The sequence below is a fragment of the Alosa alosa genome, chromosome 2 (assembly GCF_017589495.1).
Source record: "Alosa alosa isolate M-15738 ecotype Scorff River chromosome 2, AALO_Geno_1.1, whole genome shotgun sequence".
Taxonomy (NCBI): domain Eukaryota; kingdom Metazoa; phylum Chordata; class Actinopteri; order Clupeiformes; family Clupeidae; genus Alosa; species Alosa alosa.
Window position 1 is genome coordinate 26,091,802 of NC_063190.1, and position 16,768 is coordinate 26,108,569.

General features: G+C 41.1%; 2 protein-coding genes across 4 annotated transcripts in view; one reads left to right on the forward strand and one right to left on the reverse strand.

Moving 5' to 3' along the window:
* The window catches only part of unc119b (unc-119 homolog b (C. elegans)), a 19,234-nt gene extending 11,419 nt beyond the window's left edge, over window positions 1-7,815 (reverse strand). For 2 of the 3 annotated variants that reach the window (XM_048234191.1, XM_048234190.1), the window contains exon 1: window positions 7,176-7,815. In XM_048234191.1, coding sequence (XP_048090148.1) covers window positions 7,176-7,473 — 298 coding nt within the window. In that variant the 5' untranslated portion in view covers window positions 7,474-7,815. The remainder of the gene's footprint in view (window positions 1-7,175) is intronic. The other variant, XM_048234198.1, reaches the window with a different exon arrangement.
* A 5,711-nt stretch (window positions 7,816-13,526) lies between these two features.
* On the forward strand, window positions 13,527-16,561 carry LOC125288107 (beta-crystallin A1-2-like). The gene is made up of 6 exons (XM_048234209.1): window positions 13,527-13,560; window positions 14,320-14,395; window positions 14,550-14,668; window positions 14,947-15,088; window positions 15,605-15,747; window positions 15,952-16,561. Exons 2-6 carry the CDS (start codon window positions 14,348-14,350, stop codon window positions 16,097-16,099), a joined length of 600 nt encoding a protein of 199 aa, XP_048090166.1. The 5' UTR covers window positions 13,527-13,560; window positions 14,320-14,347; the 3' UTR covers window positions 16,100-16,561.
* Window positions 16,562-16,768: the final 207 nt, after the last annotated feature.

Here is a 16,768-nt window from a genome sequence, read left to right on the forward strand (position 1 = left end):
GGTATTTTTACATGTTAGATAAAGATAACTTGAATATATAAACCTACAGTTTACTACAGTAACTAAATCTACATTGGAACAAAGAAAAAGTTTCTGTCCATAAACTTGACCTAATGTGGGTCAGTATCCTTAAATGGAGGGAGGGCTTCTTCGTCTGTAAAAGTAGAACTATGGAGCTAATGTCCATGGCATTACCACAGCTTTGTGTAAATCTAGGACTTAGATTCTAGGTCTTCTGTGGAGCTATTTTTATTTGGTCAAATTGGAGCTCATGTTGAAATTTTGATGTGTTGTATAAAATAGAGGAACTGCATCACCTGCCAGGGCTCTCAGTAATGACAAATGCCAATTAGCATTCAACAACAACAACAACAAAGGCATTTAGCACACACGTACATTTGCAGATAGCATTAATGTATCATCTCCAGCTACATAAATACCAACCAACCAAACAAACAGAGGGGCATGGAGATACACAGAGGGCATTTTTCTGCTTCTGTCCATAGAGGGAGAGAGAATGGAGTGCCAACATACTTACAGATTACAAACACTCTCTCTTTCCCTTGGATCAATGACAACCCAATCTTATTTAACGCCTGGCGAAGCTGGGCCACCGTAAATTAAGCATGAAGGCATCACTGGAAATACACGTCCATTATATAATGGACAGTTTGGCACCAGTGAGCTGAGGACTAGGGATGCTGTGGGGACAGTGCTGTGGCATCGGCACGACGACAAATCACTCACAAACCCAGCCAGTCAGAGCAGATCTGTTAGCCACAGGCAGATGGCAATGCCCATCACTTCTATTTACCACTCAGCTGTACACTACAAGGCCTAGCCCACACAGCCTCTTGTTTAACCTTACCCTGATAGTATTAACACATTCTGGTTTTGAAAGTTTGCCTTCTACACAGTACTTACAGGAGTTTAGGTAGTTGAAAAGTTCAGTTGTATTGTCCAGACCTACCGGTAGTTCCCCACAGCATCAATTATTTAGCCAGACTCACAGCTACACCTGCAGGCTTTTCAAAAGCGGTCTAATACAGATATTGACCAGGGACGTGTCACAAGATAGAACAGATAGATAGATAGATGGATAGATACTTTATTGATCCCCAAGGGGAAATTCAGAATTTAGAATAAGGGTGTGGGAATCTTGTGTGTGTAAAGATAATGTTTGTGTAAACATAAAGGAATCTTTACACACACAGATTGAATAGTGTGATATAAGAAAACACGTGAAGTCATAAGGCTGTCTGTGAGAGAGTAAAGGGTGGAGGAAGGTATTCCAGCTCGATGGAGCTCAATGCCACTAATCCGGTTTAGTGCTTTGCATAGGAGGAGCAAATCCATCTAATCACAGGGCACAGGAAGACCAAAGGGGATCTGGTGAGATGGACGAGGACAAGGCTGCAGTAGGACAGGAGCAAAGCAAGTGACCACAGAGAGGTACACCGAAAAGGGGGGCAAAGCCCAGTTAGAGGGCAGAGAAAGAGAGAATGAAAAGACAAAGAGAAAGAAAGAGAGAGATAGAGAGAGAGAGAGAGAGAGAGAGAGAGAGAGAGAGAGAGATGCTCCTGAGGGCCCTAATAGAAAAGGACAGAAAGGAGGGCAAAGGCATGCTACCATTTCTCAGCAGTGCATGGACACCAAGATAAGAGTAGGACACACCAGCTCCATAGATCCACTATTACCATGAGAGAAAGAAAGAGAGAGAGAGAGCAAATGAGAGAGTGAAAGAGAGAGAGAGAGAAATCTCACTTTCGATTAGATTCAATGCACTGTTCGGTTGTGGATCAGCTTAATAACTTTCTGCAGAGGGGATTACAGACAAATCCAGCTATGAAGTGTGGGTATTATTGCAGCGTTTTGTTATCAATAAAGCTGAGGCCTGAATTGAGCCTGGCTCCCCTGGGGCTGCATAAGCACAAATAAACAGACACACACTCACACACACACACACACACACACACACATTTGCTCTCTCTCTTTCTCTCTCTCTCTCTCTCACACACACACACACTCACACACACAGACACACACAAACACACACACCTCAAGGGGAAAGTGACAAAACGAGGTTGGCAAGATAGCAACATCTACATCAACACAAAAAACATCCACACAGACTGAATAGGCCTGATGCAGATGGAATTCTCATTGACCGCTATGGTCAGCACAGCCACATAATAACCAAATCAATGACAAGCCATCACTGATGTATATGGGCAGTACAGACACTCATATAACTGTTACAATACACTATAGTGTCATACATGCAGAATTTCACTTAAATTCAAATATTTAGTAAAGTAATATTTAGTATTGTTTTGTGGCCTGTTATTATATAGTATCACCTCAGCAATTCCTCCTTGTGTATGTGAGTGTGTGTGTGTGTCGGTCTGTGTGTTCGTACAAACCATGAACTTATAGTAGGGCAGTGTAAAAGGGGCACTTTGAATGTATGGATCTTAGGAAATAGTAAGACATAAACAGGGCTCAAGTTTGACAGTATCAACCATCAACTTACAATAAAAGCCCCATGTTATACTGAACCCAGATTATTTATTTGTGCAGTTAGCTATGAGTAAGTAATATAGGTAGGCAAGGATCAGGATCAGACTGGCAAAAAGTGAAACATAAATCTAGTTTCACAACTGATACCAAGACAGCAAAAACGACCCACCTTGCAACATAAAAATCTCTTCATTGTTAAGAAAATAAATCATCAGGCACTGAACTGTGAGGACTATTAGCTACTGCTGATGCCTGTAAGCTGTTCATCAAGCCTTCTTCCCAAAAATGTTTGTATTGAGGCCTACCGGTACTCTGACTCAATTCTAATATTGCTCAAAAGCATCAAATGCATCAGTAAGGAGGACAGAGAGGAAAGCAGTCGCGAGCGCCTACGCACAACTTACAGTGCCTATGAAGTGTCGACAAAGGCAAGCCAGTTAATGTGAACAAGTGCAATTCATCCTTAAATAGGCCGTTCTTGACATATCACCCAACGAGATGGTGATGGGCCAGTTAGATTTTCTGAAATGGACCCCTACTTAAACCAGCAGTAACACTGGCCTCTGGTTGACCCCTTGTATTTAGGCCTATCAGAAGCGTCCTAGCATGCAAAAAATATTTCATTATATTATCCATTATAGAGCCAACAAAATGTGCACGGGTGTGTCCTGATAAGCTACTGAGCTATGTTTGAAGGACAGCATGGAAACCTATTCATCTACACTCTGCTCAAAGTGATCTGGAAACATCAAACAAGACGCTTGTCAAACAGTAAGTGCTGGACATGCTTAATGTAGCACTTACCACGACCTTCTTCTCGATCCTTACTATCCCTCTATTCTCCCCTTGACTCAGCTTCACTTCAACTGTCATTTTATTCAATGCGAGCAGTACTTATTGCAGCACTATCATGTTCTACTCACACTGTACCTTAATTGTACCAAATTGCTTTGAATAAAAGCATCAGCTAAATGATAAAATGTAAATATAAGTTCCAAGAAAGTTCCTAGAATGTGAGAATGTTCCTAAAATGATGCACTAGTACCAGTTGATGGTAATTGACGATACAGATTACTGAGACATGCTTTCAAGAGTTGAAGGGAATGTGCTCTATGCATCCCTGGTTAAGCCAACAGATAACCGCCATTCTATATTTAGGCCACACACACATTCATACAAATAACTCTGTATACTAAAGCGCATGTTTGTGTTTTGTTACAATAATTCATGCAGGCTAGCATATGCATTGCATCACCTCCGGGTCAAGAGCAGAGAGAAAAACAACTCCAGTGGGTTGCAACACCCTAAGGAGCCATAACTGCTTTTTTACAGAAACTGAACCACTTACACATACAATATACCTGTGTACCATGGCAACTGTATGTGTTCATCCCAGTCCTGTCTGCAGCAATTTGTGAAATGTCTACCGCACGCTGGGCCAAAAGTACATGCTCACACCACACAAACTGATCTTTATTTCTCTTTCTCTTCCTTCTCTTAATCTCTCGCTCTGTCTGTCTTGCAACTACTCTCTCTGTCCTGAAAATAGAGGACAAGGCAAAGAAAAGAGTGATACAGACATTCATAGTGAAAGAGTGATACAGACAGTGATAGTGAGAGAAGGCTAGAGACAGATATATATGCTCTGATATGTGTGGACCCTCTTTCAGATTTCACAGCCCCCTTGGGAAACTGGCTTTCTAATAGGACTGTGAGGGGAGGGGACTCCCATGGGTACCTGTAACCATGGTAAAAGTATCACACAGGGAGTAGGTCGCTTATCAAGGTTCGCTACGAAAGCCTTGACGGCATGAGCCATGTCCGGATGAATAAGTTAATTAGTGTGCAACTCCCCTGGAAATCCAAATAAACTAAAAAATACAGGGACAAAATACAGTATTTACAGTTTACACATAAGGAGTTTGAATAATGTGATATAAAATGCTGTTTTATTTATATTTACTTTAATGCTGTGCATTTTATGGAGGATAAGAAGACAGCTAATTAGTTTGACTTTAATTCTGGGCTTTGCTTTGCAAAAAGCATACATTTGTCCAGGAGATCTGTAGAGGGGTGGTTAGCAACTATTATGCGGGGCATCACTAATTACACAGATTAAATTCAGCAGACTTCAGACAATCAGTGGTTTTGTAGTAAGATCATACAAGACCACTCTGGAAAGCAACAGGGCCAAACCACTATCACATTCTTGCTTTCTCTGTTATTGCCTCAGAGTTTTGTCATTACTTGTGTTGGAGGGTGCGAAAGCAACTTGTGCTTTTGATGGGAAAGTGAAAGTCCTCTTTGCCCTGGACTGCTCAGAAGCAGGCCCAAAGGAAGACACCCTCTAACACATACTTTTGCTTGAGGTAAAACGGGTTAAGATTTTATTTTCATATTAATCAACATCCATGGAAATGTGTCTAATGACAAACACCTGTTAATGCAGGCATTCATTCAAAAAACATTTGATTACCGACTTTGCATCATTAAAATTCTGTTTAAAACCTGGGCATTGGTTCATCCTGCACTTTCTTCTACTCATGAGTCACATTTGTATGGGACAGATGTGATTAAAGAAACACGTCCCTCCAAAGACACAGTTGAACAGTAAAATGAAATTATAAGGAGTATGATTATTTCTCAAGGGAGTGTTTGTTAAAGTGATAATTTCAATGTCATGACAAATCACTAATAGCTTAAATCACCAGTTTGAAAGAAAACTTTGTCACCTGTTGCATGCCAGTGCCTACGTCTTAAGGTGAGAGGAGAGTAAATTATCTTATCTCCCAACTGAAAGTTTCACGTGCTCTCATTCTGTCCCAATAAGTTTTTTTTTCATCTATTTTTCTGCAGGTAGGCCATTTTAACCATGTGTTTTGTGTATGTGTGAGTTTATATCTACACATAGAGCAGCAGAGGGGTGAGCAGCACTCTAAATGTCTGCTGGTGTGCAGGTGAACACATGTCTCTTTCTGTGCATGTGTAGTATGTATGTGAGAAAGTGGTTGGACAAATGTAGACAAGGCACTTGGAATTAGAAGCAAGCAGGCTGAAGAGGCCACTGTGAAACCTAATCAAGGATATCTCATCATGCTACTTGAAATTTTTATTCCGATCTTGTGGACAATCAGCCAGACACATTATCGTTGGTCAACAACATCTTCAGCTAAGTGGGTGGAGGGGATGTGGGTCCAAAATCCAAATTGTGGAAGGTGTTTGTGAAGCATAGGCGATACCCATGAGACACTTGTACCTGTAGCCATGGTAAAAGTCTCACAAACACAGGGAGTAGGTCACTTATCAAGGTTCGCTGCAAAAGCCTTGACAGCATAAGCCATGTCCTGATGAATGAGTTAATTAGTGTGCAACTGTCCTGGAGATCCAAATAAACTAAAAAATAGAGGGACAAAATACAGTATTTACACATAAGGAGTTTGAATAATGTATTATGAAATGCTGTTTTATTTATATTTTGTGCATTTGATGGAACATTGAACCACTGCAACATGTTGAAGTTTATCTGCAAGGGCATACCATGTGCATGACGGAACACAGCGATTAAGTCTTAACTTCCTGAGGTGTGCAGGGAACCTTTTGAATGAGGAGTGACTTCATGCTGGGTGTTGTGTAAGTCATTATGTGACACTTTAAATACAGTAGTATACAGCCTATTTGCCACCTGTTACCTAACCATTCTTAGGAGTGGAGAAGTAACGAATCAGCTTATCCTTATCCTTTAGCAATGTCCATGCTATATGAGGAGGGAAAAAATCTTCTATATGTAATCTGCATGTATACATACGTATGTGAACATATGTGCACGTATGTGAACATCTCTGTTAACCTCTACAATGTGTCAAGGCATTCTTGCTTCAAGCTATGTTGATGAACAGCTTATCAGTTCCACGCCTGGGCTCATCTTATGGCTTTATGCTTGTTAGTTCAGGCATGCTTTTCCTGCAATGACCCCATCACCATAAATAGACTATTGGCATGTTCATTCCACAGCCTAGGGCTCAAAGAAATTATCTCTCAGTGGCCAATGATTTTATTCCCGTCAGTGTGATGCATTAGCTATTCATTTTCCAGAACAAATGGCAATTCATGCAAAGGTCAACCATAGGCTACTTATTTGGGAACTCTGATCAGCTCCAAGTACTTTCAGCATGGTGCATAATGTTCATATTTGGATTGGAACAGGAGTTCGTTTCGAGCTTCAGCTAAAGTAAACGACGACCGTGTTGACAGGAATTAATGGCGATAGGATGTAATGGTGGTAGGATACATCCCATTGCCTCCATATAGAGTCACTGCACAGGTAGGCTATCTTAGATAGAACTGCTTGTGACAAGGGCAGGAAATGTGTCACAGTACGAGGATGTTTTATATGGGCTATGTTAGGGTGCGCTAAGTTCAAGCTACTTGAAAGAGCAACGCATGCCTGTGAATGATGCGTTACCTACCTCACACCGACTCACAGGTGACATGTCTGATTAAGATGACAATTAGCCTGAGACACAAATACAGGTATTTGATATGTCGCGCTTTGCATCACAACATCGCAACAATTGGTGTGACGCGGCTACATGAACCCTGAAGCTGGAGGCGACATTGTACACATTGAATTGTCCATTGACATACATCTGACTTACTTTGAGTGATCTTCTGTAAACCCAATACATCCTCGGGTGTAATTATCGTGTTTGCCTGCAATTCCTCCTCCGTGGTAACTGGTACCCCGACGTCTGTCGTGTTGCAGCCCACCTTGACTTTCATCGCCTCGGCTGAATTGGGATTCGCGTTCGCCTGGCTACCGCGATTATTGTGGCTGTTGTTGATGCTGCTGCTGGTTTCTCCGCTACCACCGCAACTGCCGGGATTATTACCACCGGACTTCTTAGCGCTAGATGGGTCCTGGCTCTTGCCTGTGTTAGTACAAGAATAGCTCATTATCCGTCCTCCCTCCTCCCCCTCCTCCTGGTCGAGCAAGATACAAAACAGTCACCCTCCCTCACCCTTGAGCAGGTCGCCCGCTTAGTTCTTAATTTAAACCCCTTATTCTAGACGAGCTATAGCTTCAGACTCGACATCCGCACAGACGCATAACAGTCCTCCCACAAACGTTCGTCGGAGCAGAGTAGCCTAAGAAAGCACAGGCAGTTCTTGAGTCTCATTCAGTCACCTTACGCAGTCTTCATCATACATGCGACCATACAGAGAAGGAATGCCAACATTCACTTCAATATCGGATGATACTGAGGCAATATTATTATAACAATACAATAATAGAAAAACGCACTCTTTGTCTGGTTCCGCAGACGAAACGACAGGTTAACCCATGCGCAAAAGATCATTTACTGTAGAACTCTCACCAAAACATTTAGCTTGACATAGCCTAGGTTTACTTAACATATTGTCTGGTAATGTGGGTGATGTCTAACAGGCTAATTGGAAGGTCCATTATTTGGGCAGATAGATAACACAGAATACTTAAATGTTTTCTCAATTACATTAGTCTATTTACTCTTTAGACAATAACATAGTTTCAACTGACCTTTTCATTTTTGTTATATTAAAAAAAACGCGTTCAGAACCAATTTTAGCTTAACTCAAACCAGACCTATATGGACAACTGAAACATGACAACAAACGATGTAAATAACTGATGCAGAACTGATGCAACCAACATCCCGGTACACCAACTGCCACCATTGTTCAACATGTTTTAACTTAACCGAAACTTTAAGGACTTTTCAGGCCCATGGTCAATTGTTTTTTTACCCTTGATGGAACTTACCCATAATGTTCCATCAAATGCACCCTTTTTAAAAAATAGGGTGTTCTTTACCGTATCCTTTCCTAGATACATTCACGTCTGACAAACCTCGACTGCTCTTTTCAATAATCACATCAATTCATGTTGAGGCTTATTAAAGAAAACTGTGCTGGATCTAGGCTACTGACCTCAAGACAAGCAAATATTTGGATGACATCATAACAACTGTAACAGCATCGAATAAGACCACTAGGGGTCACTGTCTGAGCAGAAGTATAAGGTAGGTCTGAGTACACTTGTTTTAAAGTGCAGTGCATGACCACCTGCTGGAACATGACTGAACGTTCATCAATCAGCGATAGCATCATAGAATACAAATATGTTTGTGTGTTTTTTTGTTTGTTCATATGTTCAAAGCAAATGAAAATCTAAACATGATATCTTACAGTTATTGTTAATACATGTAGTAGCCTGTCTTGAGTATCTGTCACCTGTGACAATAAGAGTATGTTACATAACCATCATTTATCAACACACTTATAACCCCTCAGTTGTCAGCATGAGGTCTGCCAAAAAGTAACTGACAGCCATCTCACTATTGAATCATACTGGAACATTTTAACATTTTGCACCGAGATGTCCATGAAGAACTCCATGAAACTTGAGTGAATTGCTTTAAAGATATCTTTTAGTGCAGTGGTTCTCAACCAGTACGCCGAGCCACACCGTGCCATGCGGCAAAGTGAAGTGTGCCATGGAATTTTGAGGAGCCCACTGTGTTTTTATACATCCCCATGAAATAGGCAATAGGGCTATTTTTAAATGCACCAATGACACAGCTTCTTGATTAAAAGGCTCAGTCTACACCACACAAGCATATGCCTATCACTGTGGTCTCTCATCTGTATAGAAAAATATGGGCATAAGATTGAGCACCCCTCTTATAGTCTATAATAATGTGTTTGACATACTTTATAATCAGTAACCATGAGTTGGTGTGATGTTTTGGTTTGGTTATGTGTGCCTTATTAGCCCCAAACATGATGAGAATCTCTGCATTAGTGCATACACTGCAAAGTCAAGTCAAGTCAAGTCAAGTCAAGTTTATTTATATAGCACATTTCATACACAGAGGTCATTCAATGTGCTTTACATAAACAAAACCAAACGATAATAACAAATAAAAGCATAGAAGGGCAATATAGTCAAAGAATAGTTAAAAGGTAAAGATCATAATAAAAAGAAAACATAAAACACAAGGTAAAATCATTTAAAAATAAAGAATAATTAGTAAGCAAAAACAAAGGCAAAAGTAGTAAAAAAAGTAATAAAAGACAAAGTAGAATAATTATCGAGGCAGATTCAGAATTTGTAACTCGGCACAGTTAGCAGAAAGCGTCTGAGAACAGTTTGGTCTTAAGTCTAGTAACTAGTGCAAAAGACATGTGGTCAAATGTATCCCAAACCAACCCGGCAAGGTATTTAAGTGGTCAGTCACTATGTGTCTTGGTGGTTCATACTTCTATTTGGTGCTGTCCAATTGGGTCCAAGGATAAACAAGGATACAAGGATACAAGGATACAAGGAAGTTTATTGTCACATGCATATAGTTACTGGAAGTAAGAAATGCAGTGAAATTATGTCTGGTGTCAGCCTATTTGTGCATTAATGGGGGGTAAAAAAGTGCAGTAGAAGAGGGTTTAGTAGATTAAGTGGCAAGGGCTGCATAAGAAAGGTGGGGGAGGATTGGGATTGGGGGGCACAAGGAGCACCCAAGAGCAACAGGGGCAAGGAAAAACTCCTTTACCAAGGAAGAAACCTTGGGCAGATCCACGGCTCAAGGGGCTAACCCAACTGCCAGGGGTCTTGGTGTGTGTGTTGGGGGGATGACAGGGGAGATGGGATAGTGTGTTGTGTATGTGGGGAGAGGGCAGTGCGCAATATGTGTGTTGGAGAAGCTTCCTCATGAGACAATGTGTATTGGGGGGGTGGGGGGCAGTGTGCTGTAAGTATGTTGGGGATGTGTGTTGGATTAACAGACTATTTTGTTGGTGATAATCATGTTTCATTTGGTGTTGGTCCTGCTCTTCACTAGTGGGCAACCGTGGCCTACTGGTTAGCGCTTTGGACTTGTTGCCGGTTCAAACCTTGACCAGTAGGCACGGCTGAAGTGCCGTTGAGCAAGGCACCTAACCCCTCACTGCTCCCCAAGCACCGCTGTTGTTGCAGGCAGCTCACTGTGCCGGGATTAGTGTGTGCTTCACCTCACTGTGTGTTCACTGTGTGCTGAGTGTGTTTCACTAATTCACGGATTGGGATAAATGCAGAGACCAAATTTCCCTCACAGGATCAAAAGAGTATATATACTTATACTTACTTACTTTAGAGTAATTTTAAAACAAATGTTTCACACAGACTTTCCTTTTTCAAGTATACTGCTGGGAAAATAATTGCCCCTGTTTGTATTTATCTATTTTCTCTGTGTCACATATGTGAAGTATACTGTAATATTGATCACAAAGTTAGCACATTCATACATCTATAAATCATATGCCATGAGGTGTGTTGATCAGTGATATATTGCTATTACTTTCTGACACCAAGGTCAGCATCATACGCACATATTTGATTGAACATTGTATATTAAACCTTGTAAAAACTGGTAAAATGTTCTGCTTTTATACAGATAACCTCTGGAGTGAATGATTGGCTCTCTCTCTATATAAATTTGGGTCAGATATAGTCTCTTCACAGTGTTTGAGGTGTAAGAGAGAATGACATGATCTCTGCCTGTCAGCAATGTAGGACATGTATGGCTGTGTGTGTGTGTGTGTGTGTGTGTGTGTGTGTGTGAGAGAGAGAGAGAGAGAGAGAGAGAGAGTGTGTGTGTGTGTGTGTGTGTGTGTGTGTGTGTGTGTGTGTGTGTGTGTGTGTGTGTGTGTGTGTGTAGCGCTGGCCTGCTGACTAGGCCCAACTCTTTGTCACTGTTGGATAGCTGTCCTCATCAGCAGAAACACATTGCGTGCACACACACACTCAGACACATACACACACACACACACACACAGAAAGAGAGAGAGAGAGAGAGAGAGAGAGACACACACACAGACATACAGGCAGGAAGACATTCATTCATTCATGCACAACAGGTGTTAACTACCAAGTATTTGAAAAAAATAACACACATGCAGATTTTTCATCTGGTGTAGGAATGGTGGACATCAGTTTACAAATACACTACTATACAATACTGTAATACAACTAGTAGTTGTCTTGGGTGACCTGTTGTGATAGCTGATAACAAACAAACCATCAACCAACAATAAATCAACAAATCATCTCTGTTTTCAATGTCTCATATTTCCAACATGTTGATGCATTTTAGGAACTATGGTTATCTAATTTGACAGTATCAGGCCTTCAGTCTTTTGATTGGTGTGCAAATCCATATAGTTCTCTTAAAGCTCTTCTCTTAAATCTTCAGTCTTACTGATCCTAGTTTGCATTTACTCTACGAAAAAATGTGAACATTTAATATTAACAAACAATATTATTGATAATATTATTAATGAACACTGTATCACATCTTAATTTATGTTATGCATGGCTGCCACATCTGAAAAGACAGCAGATGTTGTGCCACTGACAACACTATTACTCAGCTTATCTACCCACATTGTTTATAGTTAAATTATGCAGTGGATTTATGTATATTGTAAGCTTTTAAAAAACAGATTGAAATTGAATTGCTGAACTTATGATCACCAAAGAAGTTATGAACACAAGGCTATATTGTGAAACACAAAGTACAGCACGGCATTTTTCAAAAATAAAATTAATAATTAAAAATGACATACAGACTACACAAACCCCATAATGCATTTATTTTATTATGTCTCCTTTTAGGAAGGTCCCATTTTGATGCAATATCTCCTCTGCCAGGGATTACGGGTCAAGATGGGCGGCAAATGAGATAAAAACTTTCATTCACAAATACAAACAGATAGATATAACATAAAACACAAACAAAAATGCAACAACAACCTAAAACACATATCAGACAAAGCAACATAAGGGAAGTTACGGTAAGAATGTGTTCTGGAAAATAATAGCAGCATGCAACATTAACACGATAAAGTCAAATGTGAACACAGCTGAGCATTTACTTTGCAAGAGGCTAAGTGAGCATGAGGCAAGTGTACCGAAATCCAAAAGGAGCAATCGCTTGGTTCCATTCTTGTTGCTGGTATAGTAAGTCAAAACATCAATATCATTTTGCCTGCAGACAACCATTCCCATCCAGCAGCAGGTCTCAGTGTAAGGCATGAGCGCTGCCAGTAGAGACCCACAAACAATGTTCATTGGGACAGTGTGTCTGCTGCTAATACTGCTTAGTCAGGGTTGGGCTGGGGTGGGGGGGGGGGTGGGGGGTTCAGAGAATATGGATCATCGTCCCTTAAGGTGTAATTATGCTGGTGTCTCCTGCTCTGACAATACCACTGAAGCCCAGAGAAACTTAATAAAAGCAGAGATGTCTTATCAATATCTATGTCACTTTCCCTGCGCACAACAGCACATCAGTCTAAATGAATGTTCAAAATAGTCTAAACATGACCTTTGACCTTTTCAGGGTTTATAATTTCTCATTTCATTCTCATAACTTCTTTTTTCAGTTGTGGGCATGTCAATGCACACAAACACACACAATGTTACAAGTTCACTAAGTGTAGTAGCAGGTATACTTTCCAAATAAAGTGAAATGTGAATGCCCAGCATTAACAGTGATGCAGTGATGGAGATATATGCTCCTTGCGCCTCATGACTTCCAACATCTCAGTCTACTTCACAAAGCCAAAATGTGACACAATACCTACATTTAATGAGTAAAATGACATGTTTATATTTGTAATAATAAAGATTAAAATGTAAAATGCACTCCAGAGTAATCACCAGTGACAGCATATGGAGAGCATCTACTGTGTGAAACATCTCCACCATGTTGGCTGGGACCCTGTTACCTATTGGGGGCTGCACCCCTTGTTTTGCACTCCTGGACAGCGCTACCTGCTTTGTGTGGGGTTGTGTTAGGGCACTAAAGCTCAGGCTCAGCCCACAGACAAAGGGGCCCCTGGCAAAGTGCTGACGGCAGCCCAGTCAAATGAGTCACCGGGCATTCACCCGTGCCCTGTATAAATACCCCCACGGTGCCTGGGACACGAGACCGATTGGTATCCAGTCAGCGCACACAGCTCATTATTTGGGTAGGTCTGGTAAGCCATGGATGCATAGTGGTGAACAGTTTTTTTTTTTTTTTTTTTTAATTATGAGAATTAATTTGGGTCATATTTCTTAAGATATATATTTTCCAGCAATCTCACTTGATTTGTAAAATCTGATAGTTAATTTATTAACGTGACAATGTATCATTATCCATAGGACTACATTTTGTATAAGTTAAAATATATTCATTCTTTCATTTCATCAGTGCCACTTGAAGGGAACTATTAATTGAATCATTCATTCTGTTAATGTGGGTAGAACTACATTTAGAACTACAATTGTAATATATCAAGTGTATATCAAGTGTATTTGTGCATATAGAATTGTTCGTGGACCTGATGGAGCATAGATCCTTTTGCAAATCATTTGTACTTCTATTTTAACTTGATTTATAGTTATAAATATGCCTACAGATATCTCTACAATATGATGCAAGATATTGAGTGTCCATAAATAATTCAGTCAGTGAATTCGGTATAGTTAAAAGGTTTGAAAGTGTTTGTTTCAGCCTTCTGTGGCTTTCAATGGCTCTTTTCTGGTGTCAAGGTCTGATTGTTCAGACTGATAATGGAGTGAAAGGGATAAAAGCAACAACTCTGTAACGACTCTTCATTAGTTCTGTGGTCCTTTTGACAGTTAGAGTGAATACCCTTTGGTCATCCAGAATCTTCTGGAAATGCAATGCTTTGTCTTTATGTCGGGGAGCTTTGTGTACAGAACTACTTTTCTCTGTTTTGCAGGTCTGTTAGTAATCAGGAATCAGATAAAATGGCTCTGACAAATCCCATGAACCCCATGCCTATGGGCCCTTGGAAGGTGAGTTTAAAAAAATACACATAGATGCACACACACACTGCACGTTTTCTTCAAATCTTAATTTTCATGCAGACTTAGACCACAAGATAAAACCAGCTGACAATCAGGACTAGCAACACTCAACGATCTCATTTTTCCATTTGCATCTTCCCAGATCACCGTGTACGACCAGCAGCACTTCCAGGGTAGGCGCATGGAGTTCACCTCCTGTTGCCAGAACATTATGGAGTGCGGCATGGAGAACATCCGTTCCCTGAAGGTGGAGTGTGGCGCGTAAGTGTTCAAGTTGAGAAGGGAAAGTTCCAACTTAAGTCAAACTTCCTGGTTTATGAAGGGTCCACCATGTAATTTCTTCGATATGTAAATGTTCAATGACATTGAATCAATGTGTAATTGAACCGCTCATGGAAGTTAGTATGGAAGTACAACACCTGGGAAAAAGCTAAACAGCCCCCACCCTTTTTCTCAAAACCCATTCTTCGTTATCTTCTGATCATCTATGATTGCCATTCCTCAATTGCTGTTCCTATCCTCTTGTGTTCTGTCTTTAGCTGGGTGGGTTATGAGCACTCCAGCTACTGTGGCCAGCAGTTCATCCTGGAGAGGGGAGACTACCCTTGCTGGGAGGCATACAGCGGCAGCAACGCCTATCACATCGAGAGGATGATGTCCTTCCGCCCCATCTATTCCGCTGTGAGTAACTGCCATCAGACATGTGTCCACTAGAACAGCACAAACAGCATTGGCTTCTATAGACCCTTTCAACAATAAAAACAAAAACAATGCTTGAACGTTCTATTTGGGCCCCAATCTACTTCCTCTGCATTAAGATAACATATGGAATGTTAAAAAGGAAGTCTTGTGGGGCCAACTATGATGCTGATAATGGAACTCTCTTGAAAGGGTCTATAGTACTACAGTTCCCTGTGAGCGAGGGCATTGCGTTGTGCGGGGCTAACTGGGCTGGCTAACCCAATTACTAACCAGACCCCACTGCTGAAAATTACATTAATCTTTGATCAATCCTTTATCCACAAATCATTTGAGGTTTTGGATGCTTTCTTAATTCATGCCAAGCCAAATCTCTCCTCCTTGAGCATTACGTCCATTTTTTGTCATGGAGATGTTCACAAATATCTACCTATGCTCACCTACCTATAAACCTGGCTACCTCTTACATATAATGTCCCCTCTTTATGCCTGGAGCAGAGCCACAAGGAGTGCCGCATGGTTGTGTATGACAGCCCTAACTTCATGGGCAAGCAGTGGGAGATGTGCGATGACTACCCCTCTCTTCAGGCCATGGGCTGGGGCATGAGTGAGGTCGGCTCTATGATGGTGCAGAGTGGAGCGTAAGTATCAGGTCCCAGACTGTGGGGAAAGTGAGAGCATTTTTTGCTCTTGAATTTGTCACTGAAATAGTACTTCGAATGAGTTAGGATGTGTACTCTGTTAGAAGCTAGAAGTTCCCTCACAAGCTAGATCAACACTGTTACTGTTCATTTTGAACCGAAAACAAATCTATGCATTCAACAACCTTTCCCTCTCCTTCATAGCTGGGTGTGCTACCAGTATCCTGGTTACCGTGGACACCAATACATCATGGAGTGTGACTGCCACGGAGGAGAGTACAAGCACTACAGAGAGTTTGGCTCCCACGCTCAGACCTTCCAGATCCAGTCCATCCGTAGAATCCAGCAGTGAGAAGACTCTCCTGTGCCCTTCCTTCCTTTCTTCTTTCCCTTCGCCCTTCGCTTCCTTAACGCTCCCCGCCCTCCCACACCTGATCCCCCCTTTCATGACTCCTCCTCCATTTTACTGCTCCTAGCCCTGCAGGTCTGGCTAGACCACAAGGACCACAGGCCCCAAGACCTGGTGGTGCACCACTGAAACATTGTTCACAGCACTTTGTACCCATCACTTCAGGAAAGATAGGATGTGAGAAAAAAGACAGAAAGAAAGTAAAAAAAACAGAAAGGAATAAGTCAGAAGGAACGACAAACCACCTGTAAGAATTGCCAGAATCACAGAACGGCTGTGGTGTGGCAGGCTGCCTCAGACACGGCTCCTCTTGTTCATCATCACACGTCATGATTGTAACATCTGCAGTCACTGTGGTAACCATGGTAACGAGATCGATGAATAAAGAGAGTGAGCAAATCAGAACACAGAAAAGGGTGTAATTATTATGAAATAAATTGACTGTGTGTTGCGTGCATCTGTTCTTGTGTTTAATTTTTTTGTTTAATTAAACACACCAAAATTAATCTTCAGCCTTTAAAGCTGCTACATCCATCAAACGGCCACAAGCCATGATACAGACAGTTAAAATAAATTATTTCCACAAACTGAATTAAAAACCAGGTAAGGCGT